Genomic DNA, 17,336 nt, shown 5'->3' with positions numbered 1-17,336 from the left:
GTAAAACTCGGACATTTTCGCAAATTTTTGTGGGCTTTTTTGCATTTTGTTATAGTATTGTCGGGTATCTATCATTCCATGCTTATAAAGCTTTATTTTTGCCTATGCATTTCCACGAAATTGGCCTAAAACGCAAGCAATCCAAAAAAATCTACTTTTTTGTAATTTTCGACTTTGAGGACAAATTTAAATATGCCATAAAAATTTAATCATAAATTTTACATTCATCTAAAGTCAGGGATTTGTTGGAATGTACTTAGAGTAAGATGTAAGAATACACCAACCAATATTACCCTTCAAAGTTTTCGGCACTTTTAAAAGAAGGCCCGATTGCAGGAAAACTATTCGTTTTAGAGGAAAAAATTAAGGCCTCGACACATAAGAAGCATGGCATTCTTGCTTAAGTCATATCTGGTAAATGACTAAAGACCAAGTTCGACCTAATTTACGCCTGAAATCCATTGGATTTCATTCGACGTTTAAGCAATGGAATTGACAGTTGAAATCGAATGGATTTCGTAAGTGTAAACGTAGTGTCATGGTCACCTTCTACAGAAGGTAGGTTAAGCAGAGTGTTCCAATATTGTCCACTAAATAACCCATTCCAGTATTTTCTTTGTGTACATAAATGTCTGTAAACTGTATTTTACTTGGGTCCCATGAATTCTTGACTTGTAAAAACTTCTGATTTTCAAGGCCCAAGGAGGGTTCGGCGGTTGCCAAGGTATTAAGGGAATGTGATTCTTGTATTTTATACTTAATTTCTTCTTACTTTCTTATTGGTTTAGCCGGTTCTTCTTTCTGCTAACGCAGAGATAAATTTCCTCCTAAAAGTATGCACTAGTTTTTTTATTTCACATAGGAAGAAGGCTTTGGTTTTATGATATTTATTAAGTTGAAAGCTTTTTTTGAAGAGGTAGTTCTAAAAATTAAGAAAACAACAACATACAGTGGTGTTTCTCCCTTCATTCCCTTTTTTTTCATAAATATTATTAATCGCAAAGGATTATTGTCAGTTTTTATACCCTCAGCATTTATGCTAACGAGGGTATATACACTTTCATACGGGCAAAATGTGCCTCATCAAATTAATGGTTTTAGACCCCAAGTATGTTTGGACGAAATGTGTTTCAGACAATTTGGAGTCGATCTAGCTATGTCCGTCCGTCTGTCTGGCTGATGCGCACGATAATTCTCGAACGGATGAACCGATTCGGTTCAAATTTTGGCTTTCGTAATATTTTGTCCAAACTTAGTTTAAGTTCGAAGATGGGCTATGGGACTTGTATTCACTGCCCCCCATACGACAGTACAAGTTTCATCAGGGGCAAGTGCATACTTCCTGAGAAAATAGTCTGAAAGGTGCAAAAAAAATCCCTATGACACCGTGTGTAGGGGTTGGAGCGCAAGATAACTCTCGAACGGATCTTCCGATTCGGTCTAAAATGTGACCTTCGTAATATTTTGTGCAACCTTAGTTTAAGTTCGAAGATAAGCCATATCGGTCAACTCTTTCCGGTACCTCCCCCACAAAAGTTCAAAAATGTTCGGAAATATTGTGCACACGATAACTCTTGAAGGGAGACACCGATTTGGTCCATACTTTACACATCGTAATATATCTACCAGATATAGGTCAGGTTCGAATATGGACTATATTTGTCCACTCCTTCGGGTACCTCCCACACAAAATTTCGGATAAGTTCACTTTAAGACCTGCTCTCGAATCACTTTGATTTTTGTTGAAGCAACTTGCTTTCGCAGCCTCAATTACGGCAGTAAAAGTTTTTTTCAGGGACAAGTCCATACTTCTTGAGAAAACAGCCCGAAAGTTGGAAAAAATCCCTATGGCGCCATATGTAGTGACTGGAGAGCTCGAACAGAATACTACGTTCGTCCACACTTTGGATATCGTAATATTTCTTCGAAGGAGGTGCTTATAGGCCCACCCTTCCGATACCTCCCCCACAAAAGTTCGAAAATATTCGCTAAAATAGTACGCGCGATATCTCATAGACGTGGCAACCGATTTGGTCCAAACTTTTGATCTCTAAATATTGTCGATACTTTATATTCGAATTTGGGCCCTATCTGTCCGATTCTTGGGGTACCACCCACACAAATGTTCAACATTTTTGTGTGGTTAAGGGTCTGTTCGAGGATCCTTCCTGTTTATAGCGATATTATGTTTTTCGTAGGCTAGTATGGTAAAAAAGCCCTATCTGTCGATATTCCTGCAAATTTTTGCGCTTTAATCCTACCCATAGTTTTGTCGGTTCCGCCCAAATTTTTGAAAACCCCCCTAAATACAAAGGTTTTTTTTTGGGAAAAAGTATTTCAGTCCACACAGGCTGAGGGTATATCTCTGTCGGCAAAGCCGACTGATACTTTTTACTTGTTAAATAATGTTTAGATAAATTTACATCTTAATGGGGCATGGGCATTGTAAGGCATTTAGTAAAACGATTTCGTACGATATTATTTCCTTAGGGGTAAACCTATGGAAAAAATGTTTTAAGATTCTATTCTTCTTGCGTGGTTTGTAAACAAAATTAGGAAAATACAATTTTGTTTTTTTTTTCTTTTATGTGCGACTTTTAATCCTAAGGAGCATAAAGAAGGGGTTTACACTATTCCACAAAAGTGTTTGTAAAGGAGGTCCTTGAACATCTTTCTACCGGAAAAGGAGTGTAAATTTAAGACGAATCTTGCAAAAATGCATCTATATTCCACTTTATAAAGAGATTATTTCCTATGTTTCTCCTAAAAGTATGCAGTAGCTTCTTTATTATACACAGAGAAAGGAGACTTTGGGCCATGGAGGTTCGGGAGATGTTAATGTCTTCAGGAAAAATGTTGGATGGATGATACTCGTCACTTTTTTCTTTAGTGAAAAAATTCTTACAATAACTTTACTGCCTCAAAACTGTACTTTCTTTCCGTGAATTTGTGATTTTTCCAACTAAATTTATAGTGAAACACTTTTTTTAATTATTTTTGTTTTAAGGCCTTTTTTGGCCACAGGGAGCTAAAGGGGGTTAATGCAGTGTTAAGAAAAAATCTTTCTTAAGCGGTTTTAGGTCACAAAATTGCATCGTAGTTGAGTGCTAAAAACCTTACAATTTTGGAGTCCAAAGGAGGTTTAGGAGGATATTGCTGCCTTTGGGGAAAAGGGTGCTAAAGCAATTCTCTTCACTTTTTTCTTTAGTGGAAAAATTCTTACAATAACTTTATTGCCTCAAAACTGTATTTTCTTTCCGTGAGTTTGTGAGTTTTCAACTAAAGTCATAGAGATTTTTTAATAATTTTTGTTTTAAGATTTTTTACCTAAAGGACCTAAAGGGGAATAATACAGTGTTAAGAAAAAATCTTTCTTAAGCGGTTCCCTGCACTTTCTTCTCTCAGAAGAAACGTGTAGAATAAAGTTTTAGGTCTCAAAATGGCATTGTGGATGAGTACTAAGGAACCTAAGACCAAAATATGCTCCTTTTAATTGATTTCAATTTTAGAGTCCCTAGGAGGTTCAGGAGAATGTAGCTGCCTTTGGGGAAAAGGATGCTAAGGCAATTCTCTTCACTTTTTTCTTTGGTGAATACATTCTTAAAATAATTTTACCGCCTCAAAAAATTGAATTTCAAAAGAAAAACGACATCCGCAACAATTCTTCCTTTCATTGATTTCAATTTTGGAATCACAAAGAATTACCGAGCGTTGTTACTGTCTTTAGGAAAAATATCGTCCAGATGATTCTCTTCACTTTTTTCTTTAATGAAAAAAATCTTTAATTATTTTAAGTGCCTCAAAACTGCAATTTTTCCCTGACGACAATTGTGATTATCCCATCCTACCTTAATAGAGCAAAAATTCCCATCTCAAATTCATTTATGATTTTTTTTTTTTGCCAAATTCTATGAATGGTTTTAGGTGTATTCTAGTCATCAATATTTTCATTGAAAATCCTACCACTTTCCCTCTCAAACCTTATTGGCAGGCGCACACATTGAAACTGCATGTTTTTAAAAACCAGCAAAAATTCCTTATTAGACCAGAAAAAACAATTGTGGCTACCTTCCAATGGCCTCTAATACATGTGTTGTTGTTGTATTAGCAGGCGTGTGAGTGAGTAGTGCGCTCCCTGGGATTTACGGCTTATTGCCATAACAAAATATTTACAAACATATTTCACACAAAGGGGGAAAAAACCATCAAAACAAATTTGCAAGAACTAATAAGAATGAAATGTAATAACAAGGGCCATATTTAAATGTGAACTCGAAATAAATGCACTGTAAAAACCGCCCACAGCTCTGCGACCCAACACATGGTCTTTCAGAACTAAATACTCAATGGAGTGTTGAGGGTATTTCAGAGACCGGGCCAGGCCATTCATTGATAATGGCAATAATAATAACAAAATTGTTTGGCTGGAGGTGCCTTGGTGATGACGTTAAATTTAACCATTCATTCAGTTAATAACTTCGCGTCAATGAAAAAGGTTGGCAAATACCAAAACGAACAAAGGTAGAACTCGAACTCGAATTTATCAATCAAACGAAATGGAAAATACATTGACAAATCATTTGATTGATAACATTTTCGACACTTCATTACATTTCAATTATTCACCACTTGATATTAATTTACTCTTATCTCTCTTTCTTTGCAGGTTACCGACAATTCCTCCATAACACTGAATTTGATACCCAGCAGCCTCAAGGCAAGCGGCGATTTACATCGTTCATCATCATCGAATTCCTCATCGGGTGATTGTCTCTCGAAGAGAGAGCGTAAAAAAGGAGCCATGACACCACAACCCCAAAAGACTCCACTCTCCCAGTTACTTTCTTCACCAGCCACATCGCCAACACCAAATCCCACAACGATCTCATCATCAGCATCATCCTCCTCTTCATCAACTGAAAAGGCCCAACGCCGTAAACTCTTACAAATGTTATCACAATATGATCAACAAAATAAATTCCTGCAACGTGAATTAGCCAAAGAAAAACGTAGACGTTCCGAAGAATTGGCCTGTGTGGTGAAATCTTTGCTTTGTTTTGAGTCAAAATTGAAAAATGACATGAAAGCTGTTAATCAAAGACTTGCCACCAAGGATGCGGAAATTTGCCGCCTAGTTCGCCAGAATCGTTCGCTACGCAAGAAGCTATGTCGCCTTAAACAAGAGGCCAGTGAATCCACACGAGATGAGGGTGTGGTTGAAGATGGTGACACCGAATCGGATACCAAGAACACAGATGATTTACTTGAAGACGACAACGACAATGAAAAAGAAGACTGTCTAGTTATGGAAGCCTTACAATGCATTAATTGCCGTAGGCAATTCTATGATATTGAGGTACAAGAGACCGGTACACAGACCACACTTAGCCTGGCAACGACGGGTACTGGAGGCAGCAGCATAATGGGCCTCAGTGGAAATTTAAAAGATATCAGTGGCAGTAGAAATAATGGTAAGTTGGAGATTCATAAATATGTATATTCATTACTAAAATTTAAGGGAGGGGGAAAATTGATCTCCTTGTTCACTAGGTGTCACTAAAAAAGTTAGCTATAGATATAATGGATATAGCTGGAATATTAGCTCCCGTTTGTTGTTGAAAAAGGGGGAAAATACATTTTATTTAGAGTATTTCCGAAATGTGGCCATATCTCCAACAGTCTGTCATTTTAGGGTAAGGGGGTAAAGGGAGAAAATGTTCTCCATAAAATTTCAATAGGGGTCACTAACCATAAGTTATCTGCGGATATAATGGATATCGCACAAATACGTGATTCAATTTGAACTTGAAAAGGGATTTTTTTCATTTCGAGTTTTTTTTTTAAATGTGGACATATCTCCCATAACCTGTTATTTTAGGGGAAGGCTGTAAAGAAAGAAAATGTTCTCCATAAAATTCCACTAGGGGTTACAGGGCAAAAGTCAACTGTAGATATAAAGGATATCTCCCAAAAATCAGTTTCAGTTTAAGGTTCATAAAAGAAAAGCAATTTTTAGAGGATTTCCATAAAGTGGTAATTTTTACTCACAATTCGCCATTTTAGGGTAAGGGGGTAAAGGGAGAAAATGTTCTCCACAAAAATTTAATAGGGATCACTAACCATAAGTTATCTGCGGATATAATGGTTATCGCACAAATACGTGATTCAATTTGAACTTGAAAAGGGATTTTTTTCTTTCGAGGGTTTTTTTCAAAATGTGGACATATCTCCCATAACCTGTTATTTTAGGGGAAGGGGGTAAAGGGGAAAATTTTTCTCCATAAAATTCCACTAGGGGTCAAAGGGCAAAAGTCAACTGTAGATATAAAGGATATCTCTCAAAAATCAGTTTCATTTTAAAGTTCATAAAAGAAAAGCAATTTTTAGAGGATTTCCATAAAGTGGTAATTTTTACTCACAATTCGCCATTTTAGGGTAAGGGGGTAAAGGGAGAAAATGTTCTCCACAAAAATTTAATAGGGATCACTAACCATAAGTTATCTGCGGATATAATGGATATCGCACAAATACGTGATTCAATTTGAACTTGAAAAGGGATTTTTTTCATCTGGAGGTTTTTTTTTTAAATGTGGACATATCTCCCATAACCTGTTATTTTAGGGGAAGGTCGTAAAGGGAGAAAATGTTCTCCATAAAATTCCACTAGGGGTCACAGGACAAAAGTCAATTGTATATATAATGGATATCTCGCAAGTATCAATTTTAGTTTGAGGTTAAAAAAGAGAAAACATTTATTTAATTCAGAGGATTTCTATAAAGTGGCCATATCTTCCACAACCCTTTACTTTAATGGAAGGAGATAAGAGGGAAGAATGTTCTCCATAAAATTCCACTAAGGATTTCGGGACAGAATTCTGCTCTCGATGCAATATATAACACTAAAATGCCAGCTCTAGTTTGAGGTTGAAAAAGGAAAATCTTTATTTTTTAGAGTGCTTCTATAATGTGGTCTTCCACAATCCGTCATTTTAGGGAAAGGCTGTAGAGGAGAAAAATGTTCTCCATAAAATTGCGCTAGGGATGACTGGACAAAAGTCAGATGTAGATATAATGGGTATCACTCAAATACCAACAACAATTTGAGACTGAAACAAATGAACATTTTATTTAGAGGATTTCTATAATGTGGTAGCATTTCCCATAACCCGTCATTTTAGGGGAAAGGGGTAAAGGTGAAAAATGTTCTCCATACAATTTCACTAGGGGTGACAGGACAAATGCCAGCTGTAAATATAACGGATATCTCGCAATAATCAGGTTCAACTTGAGATTGAAAAAAAAAACAAAATGTTACGACATTTTAAGGGTTTCCACAGTGCAGTCATATCTCCCCTAATTCTTCATTTTAGGGGATTGGAGCCAAGGGAAAAATTATTCAGCATCGAATTCCACTATAAGTTTGCGAACAAAAGAAAATTGCAGTTCCAATAGATATCGGGTTAATTACCTGTTATAATTTGTATCTGAAAAATAAAAATTTTTATGAATTTGCAAAGTATTAATAGTGTTGGCAACTCGCTCATAATTTCGCATTTTAAGTACGTGATGACAATGGAGAAGTTGTTCTATATCGAATTCCACTATAGGTCTCCGAACAACAGAAATCTGTAGCTACAATAGAAATCATTTAAATCGCCAAAGACAATATAGATTCGAAAATAATAAGAAATTATTTACGTTATTTTAAGAGTTTCCGTGGTGTTGCTATTTGCCCGGTAATTCGTCGTTTTTGACCGGTTATGCCAATGGGGAAAATATTCTTCATCAAATTTTACTATAGGTCTCCAAATAAAAGAAACTTGTAGATTAAATGGATACCGCTCAAAAACCTGCAGTAGTTTCAGTCTGAAAATATTAAATTTTTTGATGAAATTTAATACGTTCGGGTGAGTGGCGAAATGACCCATAATTTGTCAATTTTGGTCGGTGATGCCAAAAGATAAATTGTTCCAAATCCAATTTGACTATATGTCTCCGAACGAAAGACGTCTTCAACTCCAGTAGATATCATTCAAATATCAGCCATACCTAAATTGTGTCTGAAAATAAGAAAAAATAGTTAAGTTTGAGCATTTCCATAATGTGGCACTTTGACCCACAAAATATCGTTTTAGAGTAGGGATCTCAATGGAGAAATTGTTCTGCATCAAATTTGACCTCAAGTCGCCTAGCAAAGGAAATCTATATCTATGGTGGATATTGCTCAAATAACGGAAACAATTGGGAAAATCTGAATTATTTTTTGATTTTTAGGGTTTGGGTATCGGGGCTAATTGAGCCCTAACTCTTTATTTTTGGGGCACATTTTTTTGGGAAAATTGTTCTACATCAAATTTCAGGGAGGGTCACCAAACCAGTAAACACTCTAACTCTAGTATTTATCCTTCAAAAATCCTTTAATTAATTCGAATTTTTTTTTTCTTCATTCTTCTTCCAGATGATCCCACAACTGAACACGGCTCTTCGAGTGATGATACCGTTTCGTCATCGTTCTTTGGAGCCCGACGCAGTGTACGCTATACCAGCAAACGAACCTCTGGCACATTTCGTGATTACATGCGTTCGCGTGCCATGAACATCGACGATCCCTCACTTGAAGCCGACAACAATTCCGAAGAATACCCCAGCACCATTAGTCGTGATGATTCACGTGAAAATATCTATTCACGGACCATCGAACGTATGCATGGTGTGAAATGCAACAATGAAAGTGAACGTGATTCAGAGGAACATAGTGGTCTAGACACGACATCTACCTTGTCATCAATAACCCGTTCCAATTCAAGAGCCAGTACAAAAAGTTCAAAATCGTGTGCATCAAGTAAATCATCAAGTGAAATGAGTAGCGGCAGCAATGTCATGGAGGAGGATGATGGTATATTTTCACCAACACAAGATGAAGATTTCGAGGAAGAGGATAGCAGCTCAAGGACTCTGCGAAATGAAAGTCGTGAAGATGGTGGTGGTGGTGGGACATTGAAAATCGTTAGAGGTAGGGCATTGGAGGCATTTTCTGAAGCCTCCCCCAAGCAGATATATGAAACCTCCACCGATGATTGGTATGCCAGTGCATCGGATCAAGAAGAAATGACGACCAGTGGTGGTGGGGTAACCTCCAAATCCTATGGCCAAGGTGCTGTGAATCCAGTGTTGGAATGTGTTAATCAAATTCTCTTGCAACAGTCGATGGAAGGCATAGATGATCGATCTCAAACACCCAAAATGAATTCGCCGGCAATAACCACGGCAGCAGCAACAACATCGACGACAACCTTACCTAGACGTAGTTCTTTAAGTGATCGTAGAAATAATCGTAACAGCAGTTGTAGATCCAGTTTGGATGGTAGTGGTGCAGCAACATCGAATTCACGTAATGGCACCTTGAACCGTAAGCGTGTTCATTTCTCCACCAAAAACAGTATGGTCCATGTGCCACGGAATGATGAAACTGAAGAGGAGGAGGACGATGAGCAGGGTAACTCGAAGACCCGTAATATGATCTCAAATTATCAGGTGCAAATGGCTGGTAGCAATAGCTCAACTGGTTATATGACACATTCTCCAGCAAGTGCTGTTTCGGCAGGTGCTAATTCTGACACGGAACGCTTGGAGGTGTTCAATTATGAAAGTATTTACAGCAATGAATATGAACCAATTGGTTCGGAAATGAATTCCTCCAATTTATATGTTGATATGGAATCAACCTCGGCAGGTGCATCAGGAGGAAATAATGCTAAAAACGAGGCAATAGGTCAGAGAAACAACAAATTACCACCAGCCTTGCCTCCAAAACCGGCAAATCTTTTGAAATTTAAGAAGTCCCTACAACAATTGGATGAATCTCCCGATGAGTTGAATGAAACCCAAGAAGAAGGTGAAACTCTTGTGGAACCGGATTATTGTTCCATTTCGGAAGTAAATGTGGGCATTACCAGTGTTCAAATAAGGGCCGACATCCATAGGGCCCCTTTGTGCGAACGTGATTTAGAATCTGTGGTGGAAAATGACAACGACTTGGATGCAGTTACTGTGGTTTCCGAAGCCAATTCTCAGAAGACTGAAGAAATTGAAGAGATTTTTGCCGATATACCAAAGTTACCTAATGTGGCTGCAATTATAGCACCCAAATCTGCCCTCAAGCAAAGCAATGAGTATTTGATTATGAGCCCTAGGAACACGGATAAGTTACCACCTTTGGGTATTATGGCGCTGACCACAAGCACACCAAATGCTGGTCTCATAATGGCAAGTGGTAACAAGAAACCCGATCGTTCGGCTTTAAAGTTGAATTTGAACAGCAGCAACAACAGCTTTATGACACCACCAAGCTTGAAGTCGTCCAACAAATCAAACACACCATCATCAGCTATGCTAAGGCCTCAATTGAGCTCAGCCAATTATCAGCAACAATATAAACGTAAACATATGCCAAATATTTTGCAAGAGATCAATAAACGCATGAGCTTGCCCAACTCGCCCATAACACCCACTGCACCCATTATTAACAAAAGTGCCACCATGCCCTATGGAAAGTCTTCCAGTTCCTGCAATACCATGGACTCATCCGAATCTCTACACAGTTTACCTTTACAGGCGGAATTTGATTGGTATAATTTAGATGCCGAATATGGTAGAAATTCCCAAACAGATCATGGTAACAAAGATGGGGTTATGCTCTCCAATGGTATCAGCGGCGGTGTTGCAATGTCTTCTTCCCTCCTAGCCGATATCAAAGAAGATGGTGAGAGTTTAATCAACACAGCCGATGAATACAACCTAGATGAAGAATATTCCGATGAATCAACACAACAAGATAAAGAAGTGACCGCTGGACAACAGCTAAATGAGGCCCTAAATCCCATTGTCATTGCCCAAAGTCATGCCAAGGCGAAAAAAATCAGAAAGAATTTGGAAAATTTTGAGAAATTCATTGAAACCACGACCTGCACCACCAACAACAGTAAACCATTGCCCACAAAACGGAAAATCTATTTTGCTGGGCCATTTGTGTGATAGTTAGAAAGAAGGAAAGGAAAGAAGAAAAAATAACAAAAAAAGTTTTAAACTTTTTTAAGAAAAAAATTGTAAAAATTAAAATTAACAAAAAATAAAACAAAAATTTTATTTAAAAAAATCTTACCCTATTTGTTGTTAGAATTATAAACATATTTCCCCCTCACTTTACACATTATTTTATTTAATAAAATCACCTATTTTATATGTAATTAATTTCTCTTCAATTTTAAAAATTTAATTTTATATTTTTAATCACCCCTACACACACGCATCTTCCTAGTATTTCGAAAAATATTTGAAATTTTTTTCAACGAAATACCCTAAAAACTATAGAATTTATAATTTTTATTTTATCCCTTAAGTTTTATGAAGAAAAATAAATGGAAATTTATTATTATACAAATTTAAATTGTTTGTTTTCTTTATGTGTATTTTGGGATGGAGTTTTTAGGATGTACATATGTAATTATAAATTATCAACTTATCAATTTTTAGTCATAGGCTGGATTCTTATTCTATGAAAATTTGAAATGAAAAATATTTTCTTTATATATTTTTTAATTAACGTTTATTTCCTTTATAATTTTTTTATTTCACATTTTCATAGAAAGAGAATTGAGCCTCGTAAATGTAAACAAAAAAGCAGTTAAACTTCTTTTATTTGATTTTATTGTGAATCAACAAGTTTAGCACGTTTTCGAACCTTAAATGGTGAATGATAAAACTCTATCAAAAAGTGTAGCCTACTTTTAGGAGTTAAAGAAACCCTGTTAATTGATTTGTAGCCTAACACGTTTGGTTATAAGGAAAAACAAGTAAAACGGTATCAGTAGGCTTTGCCGACAGAGATATACCCCTAAGCCTGTGTATATTGAAACAATTTTTCCCAGAAAACGTATGTATTTAGGGGTTTTTAAAAATTTTTGGGCGGAACCGACAAAAATGTTGATTAGGATTAAAGATCAACAGTTTTGCGGAGGAGATACTAAAAGGAATGGATCTACTTTAACCATTATTTAAGTGGATCTCCAGCCACTACATATGGTGCCAAAGGGGTTTTCCACCCTTCGGGCTGTTAGCTCAAGAAGTATGGACTTGTCCCTGAAAAAACTTTTACCATCGTAATTGAGGCAGCGTATGCAAGTTTCTTCAACAAAAATCAAAGTGATTCGATATCAGGTCTTAAAGTGAACTTATCGGAAATTTTGTGTGGGAGGTACCGGATGGAGTGGACAAATATATTCCATATTCGAACGTGATCTATATCTGGTAGATATATTAGGATGTGTAAATTATGGACCAATTCGGCCACTCACTTCAAGAGTTAACTTACGAACAATTTTTGCGAATATTTTTGAACTTTTGTGGGGGAGGTACCTGAAGGAGTGGACCGATATGGCTTATCTTCGAGCTTAAACTATTATTGGACAAAATTTTACTAAGGCAAAATGTTGGACCGAATCGGCAGATCCGTTCTAGAGATATCTTGCGCTCCAACCACCTCACATGGCGTCATAGGGATTTTTTTGCAACTTACATGCTATTTTCTCAGGAAGTATGGACTTGCCCCTAATGAAACTTGTACCGTCGTATGGAGGGCAGTGAATACAAGTCACTAAAACAAAAATCAAAGCGATTCGAGAGATGGCCCTAAACTGAACTTTTCCGACATTTTGTGTGGGAGGTACCAGATGGAGTGGACAAATATAGTCCATATTTGAACCTGATCTATATCTAGTAAATATATTAGGATGTGTAAAGTATGGACCAATTCGACCACTCCCTTCAAGAGTTACCGTACGAACAAATTTTCCGAACATTTTTGAGCTTTGGACAAAATATTACTAGGGCCAAACTTTGGACCGAATCGGCAGACCCGTTCGAGAGTTATCTTGCGCTCCAACCACCTAACACGGTGTTATAGGGGGTTTTTTGCAACTTTCAGGCTATTTTCTCAGGAAGTATGGACTTGCCCCTGATGAAACTTGTACCGTCGATTCGAGAGATGGTCCTAAACTGAACTTTTCCGAAATTTTGTGTGGGAGGTACCCGATGGAGTGGACCGATTGAGTCCATATTGAAACCTTATTTAAGTCTGGTACACATTTTACGATGGACAAAGTAAGGACCAAATCGGTTACTCCCTTCAAGAGTTAAAGTGCGTACAAATTTTCCGAACATTTTCGAACTTTTGTGGGGGAGTTACCGGAATGAGTGGACCGATATAGCCCATCTTCGAACTTAAACTAAGTTTGGGCAAAATATTACGAAAGCCAAAATTTGAACCGAATCGGTTCATCCATTCGAGAGTTATCGTGCGCTCCAGCCAGCCAGACAGACGGACGGACATTGCTCAATCGATTACAAATTGTCTGAAACACATTTCGTCAAAACATACTTGGGGTCTAAAACCATTATTTCGATGAGGCACATTTTGCCCGTATGAAAGTGTATATACCCTCGTTAGCATAAATGCTGAAGGTATAAAAACAGGCGTTGAAGAAGTCGGAGTTTAATCCTATTTTTCCTTTAAAAAATGGATTTTTTAAGAAAAAAATTATTGTTTAAGTCTGGAGTTTCCCCCATTGGCTTAACTTCATCACTTTCCTCTTGCAGAGAAAAATGTTTACAAAACGCACTGACAGCTTGCAAATTTTACTGATCGCTACCAATATCATGATTTCATCCCGGCGAAGGGAATTATCAATTGGCTTTTCAGTTTTTGAAATGATGATTTTTTAGTGAAAACCTGGGGCCTAATTATGTGATTCGATATCGAGTTGTTTCGACCTGAGTACTCAAAGTTGGGATGACAACATTCGTTATCGAGTAAAATTATCGAGTAATTGAGCATAAATTTGCGAGTAATTTCTCGAGGCCAAATTACCTATCGTAAACAAATAAAATGAAAGATTTCCTTATTGTCTTTTTGTTTAAAATGTAAAAATTGTTGTTTGTTGTCGTTTTATAGAAGAAAAACGATGTTAGTAAATAATTGGCAGCATTTTTTAGACAATATCGACACCTCCAAATAATAGTATGCTAAGTCTGAAAAGTGAGTTTTGCAGGAGAAGCTCTCAAAGTTTACAGTTTTCTTTGACCTTCACTACAATTCTGAGTAAACATTTGTTTATAACTTCTGTTCGGATTGACCGATCATTACCAAAATTTGACAGAATTTAAGTTAAAGGACGTAAAATGTAAAAATGTAAAGAACTTGAAAACATGCTAAGTCGACTTAGCATACTATTGTTTGGAGGCGTCGATATAACAAGAGAAATTGGGAAAAGTCCTTTGCAGTCGTTTTGAGAAATTGTGATAAATTTAGAATTAAAATGCATGCAATCATTAACCAAAAATTACTTTTGCAGTCGTTAAAAAATAAGTTGAAAAATAAGCATTTCTGGAAAAAAGAAAAAAATATATATTTAATAGCCTTTATTGTATAAGGGAAGTACATTTTAAACATTCTATCCCCCGTTGTTTACCAAAGGAAATATTCTCTCAGAGAGGCTAGTGCAAAACAACCACCAAACTCTCTCTCTCATTTATTTTGAGAGACGATTATTAAGGTAGATGTATCAGCAATCCGCTACAACAATGTCAAAAAGATTTTGCAAGAATTAATAATTTTCTTATTTTCATAGCACAACTTCATTCCGAAATTATTATTGAATGTATTGTTCAACAAATTCCACAAATATTTACATTTTTCATTCATAATTTTGTTTTGTTTTTTGTTCTTGCTTTCAAAAACACCTTTTTTACATCTACCTTCATAATATTCCCTATAGTACACATAGGTTTTCATAGTTCGATTACCGGTTACTCTCGAAACATTCGATCAACGATTTCGATCGAATCTCGTCATGCCGCTTTTTTATCGTGTCGAAATCTTTTTCACGAGCAAATACTCGATCGAATCGAATCACGTAATTAGGCCCCTGAACTCTTTAAGCATCGAGTATTCTCATGTTAATGAGAAAGAAGCTCACTTTTCGGCTTTCCTAAAAAAAAAAACACCAGAACAAAATATTTGCAAGCTGACAGCACGATTCAACTAAGAAATCATCGATTTCTGTTAAGTTGAAATAACATCAACACAGTTACCTGTGAGTATGTCGTTGGAATTTTATTTACAAAATTCCGTTTTGCGCGTGCCTTCGCTGTTTTTTGTTGGTTTTGTTTACTCGATGCTTAAAGAGTTCAGGTTTTCACTAAAAAATCATCATTTCAAAAGCTGAAAAGCCAATTGATAATTCCCTTCGCCGGGATGAAATCATGATATTGGTAGCGATCAGTAAATTTTTCAAGCTGTCAGTGCGTTTTGTAAACATTTTTCTCTGCGAAGAGGAAAGTGATGAAGTTAAGCCAATGGGGGAAACTCCAGACTTAAACAATCATATGATTGAATCTTCAACTAAAACATTTACTTTTATAATAATCGTCCCAACATACCAAAAAAGCTTGAGAATTATATTATAATAAGCTTACCAACATAAGCCTTAAGCTTAAAAAAGACTTGAGAAATTTGTTGTTAAAAGCTTATGTCATAATTGTAGAAAAATCGAAACGGAACCCTTGTTTATAAGCTTACCCTTGTAATTGTAGAACAAGCTTATGCAATTAATATTAGCGGTATTCACTCATTGTGGTAGATTTACAACTCTTGTTAATGTACTATATGTACCACGGTTCTTTACAACGAAGTGTGAATGTCTTTTTTTTGTGAATATCGTAAACAAATCAATGCATCTTAACGTCGTCGTAAGTCTATCTTTTAGTTTCAGTTTTATTACACTTTTTTCATAAAAATTGTTTTTTTTTCTTGGCCTCTATTATTTTATTATCCTTTATTATTTTTATTTTTCCCATTTTGCCACCAAAAAACAAAACTCCGACATAAAATAAAACTCACAACAAAGTGACGGCACAACAATCAGCTGTTCTAACCCTTGTAAAAGTACAATGGAATGTTTACAATACTTTTAGGTCGAGTAAATTAACAACCCTGTGGTAAATTAATCTTTCATGTATTTTGTTGTTGTGGTATTGTAAACACTTGTAGATCTACAACATTAACAAGATGTACAAGATCTACAATGCCACTTTACTAACATGAGTGAATACCGCTATTATCTTAAGCTTACCCTTGTAATAGTAAAACAAGCTTACATATTTTTTTTTTAATTTTTATTAAAATTTTATAAATTCAGTTCAAATTTTGAGATTTAGTTATAAATTAACAAAATGTGTAGTGTATTTTATCATTGCTATTTTTTAATTTTAATTAAGTTGTTTAGTTATTTAAGTTTTCACTCTATGGTGTAATTAAAAAAATTATATTTGAAAATTTTGCCTATTAGGCGAAGGTCATTTTTTATTAATTTTTTAATTAATTTCTCGTTAAATAAACAACTCGCATTTGAAAGAGGAAATAAGTTAGAGGATAGCGAAGCCGCCCCACAGTCGATGTGTCTGAGAAGCCTTCCTAAACCAGAGGCGAAACATGCATGTCACACAGTGGTGATTGTGTGGGTTCGTATCGTCGGCTTTCCTTTTTCAAAAAGCATCTTGGTCAGTAAGCTCGTCTCTAACGAGAAATTAATTAAAAAATAAAAAAATTATATATACAGTTACGTTTTTTGGTTTTATTATTGTTTCGCATCTTTATACGATTTTTCGCGAACCGTCTTGAATGAATGTGTCGCTGGAGTAGCGGCATCTATGAAAAGTAGCAATATAATGATTATTTTTTCAGTTAATTTTGTAGATTGAACTTACTTTATATAGAGTTTCTTGTGCAATAGTTGTGCGTCTTGCACTCTGTATGCACGGTTTCGATTCTTAGGTCGGGCAAAAACATCGTACTTTGCAACGGTGGCAAAATATCCCCCAGCGTAATGTAGACGACATTTCCGGATCAACCATGAAACACGCCGTTCGGAATCGGCGATAACAAGTATGTCATTTAGCCAATATGAAGCGGCATGCACTCATTAATATGAAAGAAATCTTCCGTGTCCCTTAGAAAATGGGGTTGGGAACATATGAATGAATGTCAAATATATAATTATTCGTAGTTTCGTCACTTTCACTATGTTCGCATTCACTTGTTTCACTAGTTTCATCACAACCGCTATTTACATCACCAATCCTGAAAACTTCTTCAGATTCATATTTTTTATGATTCAAAAGTTCAATGAATTTTTTGCCTCTTAACACTGTTTTATATTTTGTAGGCATCGGCAATTATATTTTAGCACAACACGGATATAATTATTTAGTTCACACAACGC

General features: G+C 36.0%; 2 protein-coding genes across 3 annotated transcripts in view; one reads left to right on the top strand and one right to left on the bottom strand.

Moving 5' to 3' along the window:
- Positions 1-11,446, top strand: part of LOC141393817 (uncharacterized) — a 270,846-nt gene extending 259,400 nt beyond the window's left edge. For both annotated transcript variants that reach the window (XM_073967323.1, XM_073967324.1), the window contains 2 exons: positions 4,667-5,471; positions 8,459-11,446. In XM_073967323.1, the coding sequence (XP_073823424.1) occupies positions 4,667-5,471; positions 8,459-11,034 (3,381 nt within the window). In that variant the 3' untranslated portion in view covers positions 11,035-11,446. The remainder of the gene's footprint in view (positions 1-4,666; positions 5,472-8,458) is intronic.
- The window catches only part of Ir40a (Ionotropic receptor 40a), a 283,859-nt gene extending 267,826 nt beyond the window's left edge, over positions 1-16,033 (bottom strand). The window contains exon 1 of the mRNA XM_073967326.1: positions 15,635-16,033. The gene's annotated coding sequence lies outside the window, so the exon portion shown is untranslated. The remainder of the gene's footprint in view (positions 1-15,634) is intronic.
- Positions 16,034-17,336: the final 1,303 nt, after the last annotated feature.

Source organism: Musca autumnalis, unplaced genomic scaffold (genome assembly GCF_047663935.1).
Source record: "Musca autumnalis isolate F117 unplaced genomic scaffold, ASM4766393v1 scaffold_2, whole genome shotgun sequence".
Taxonomy (NCBI): domain Eukaryota; kingdom Metazoa; phylum Arthropoda; class Insecta; order Diptera; family Muscidae; genus Musca; species Musca autumnalis.
This window is presented reverse-complemented; position numbering and strand designations above follow the sequence as displayed.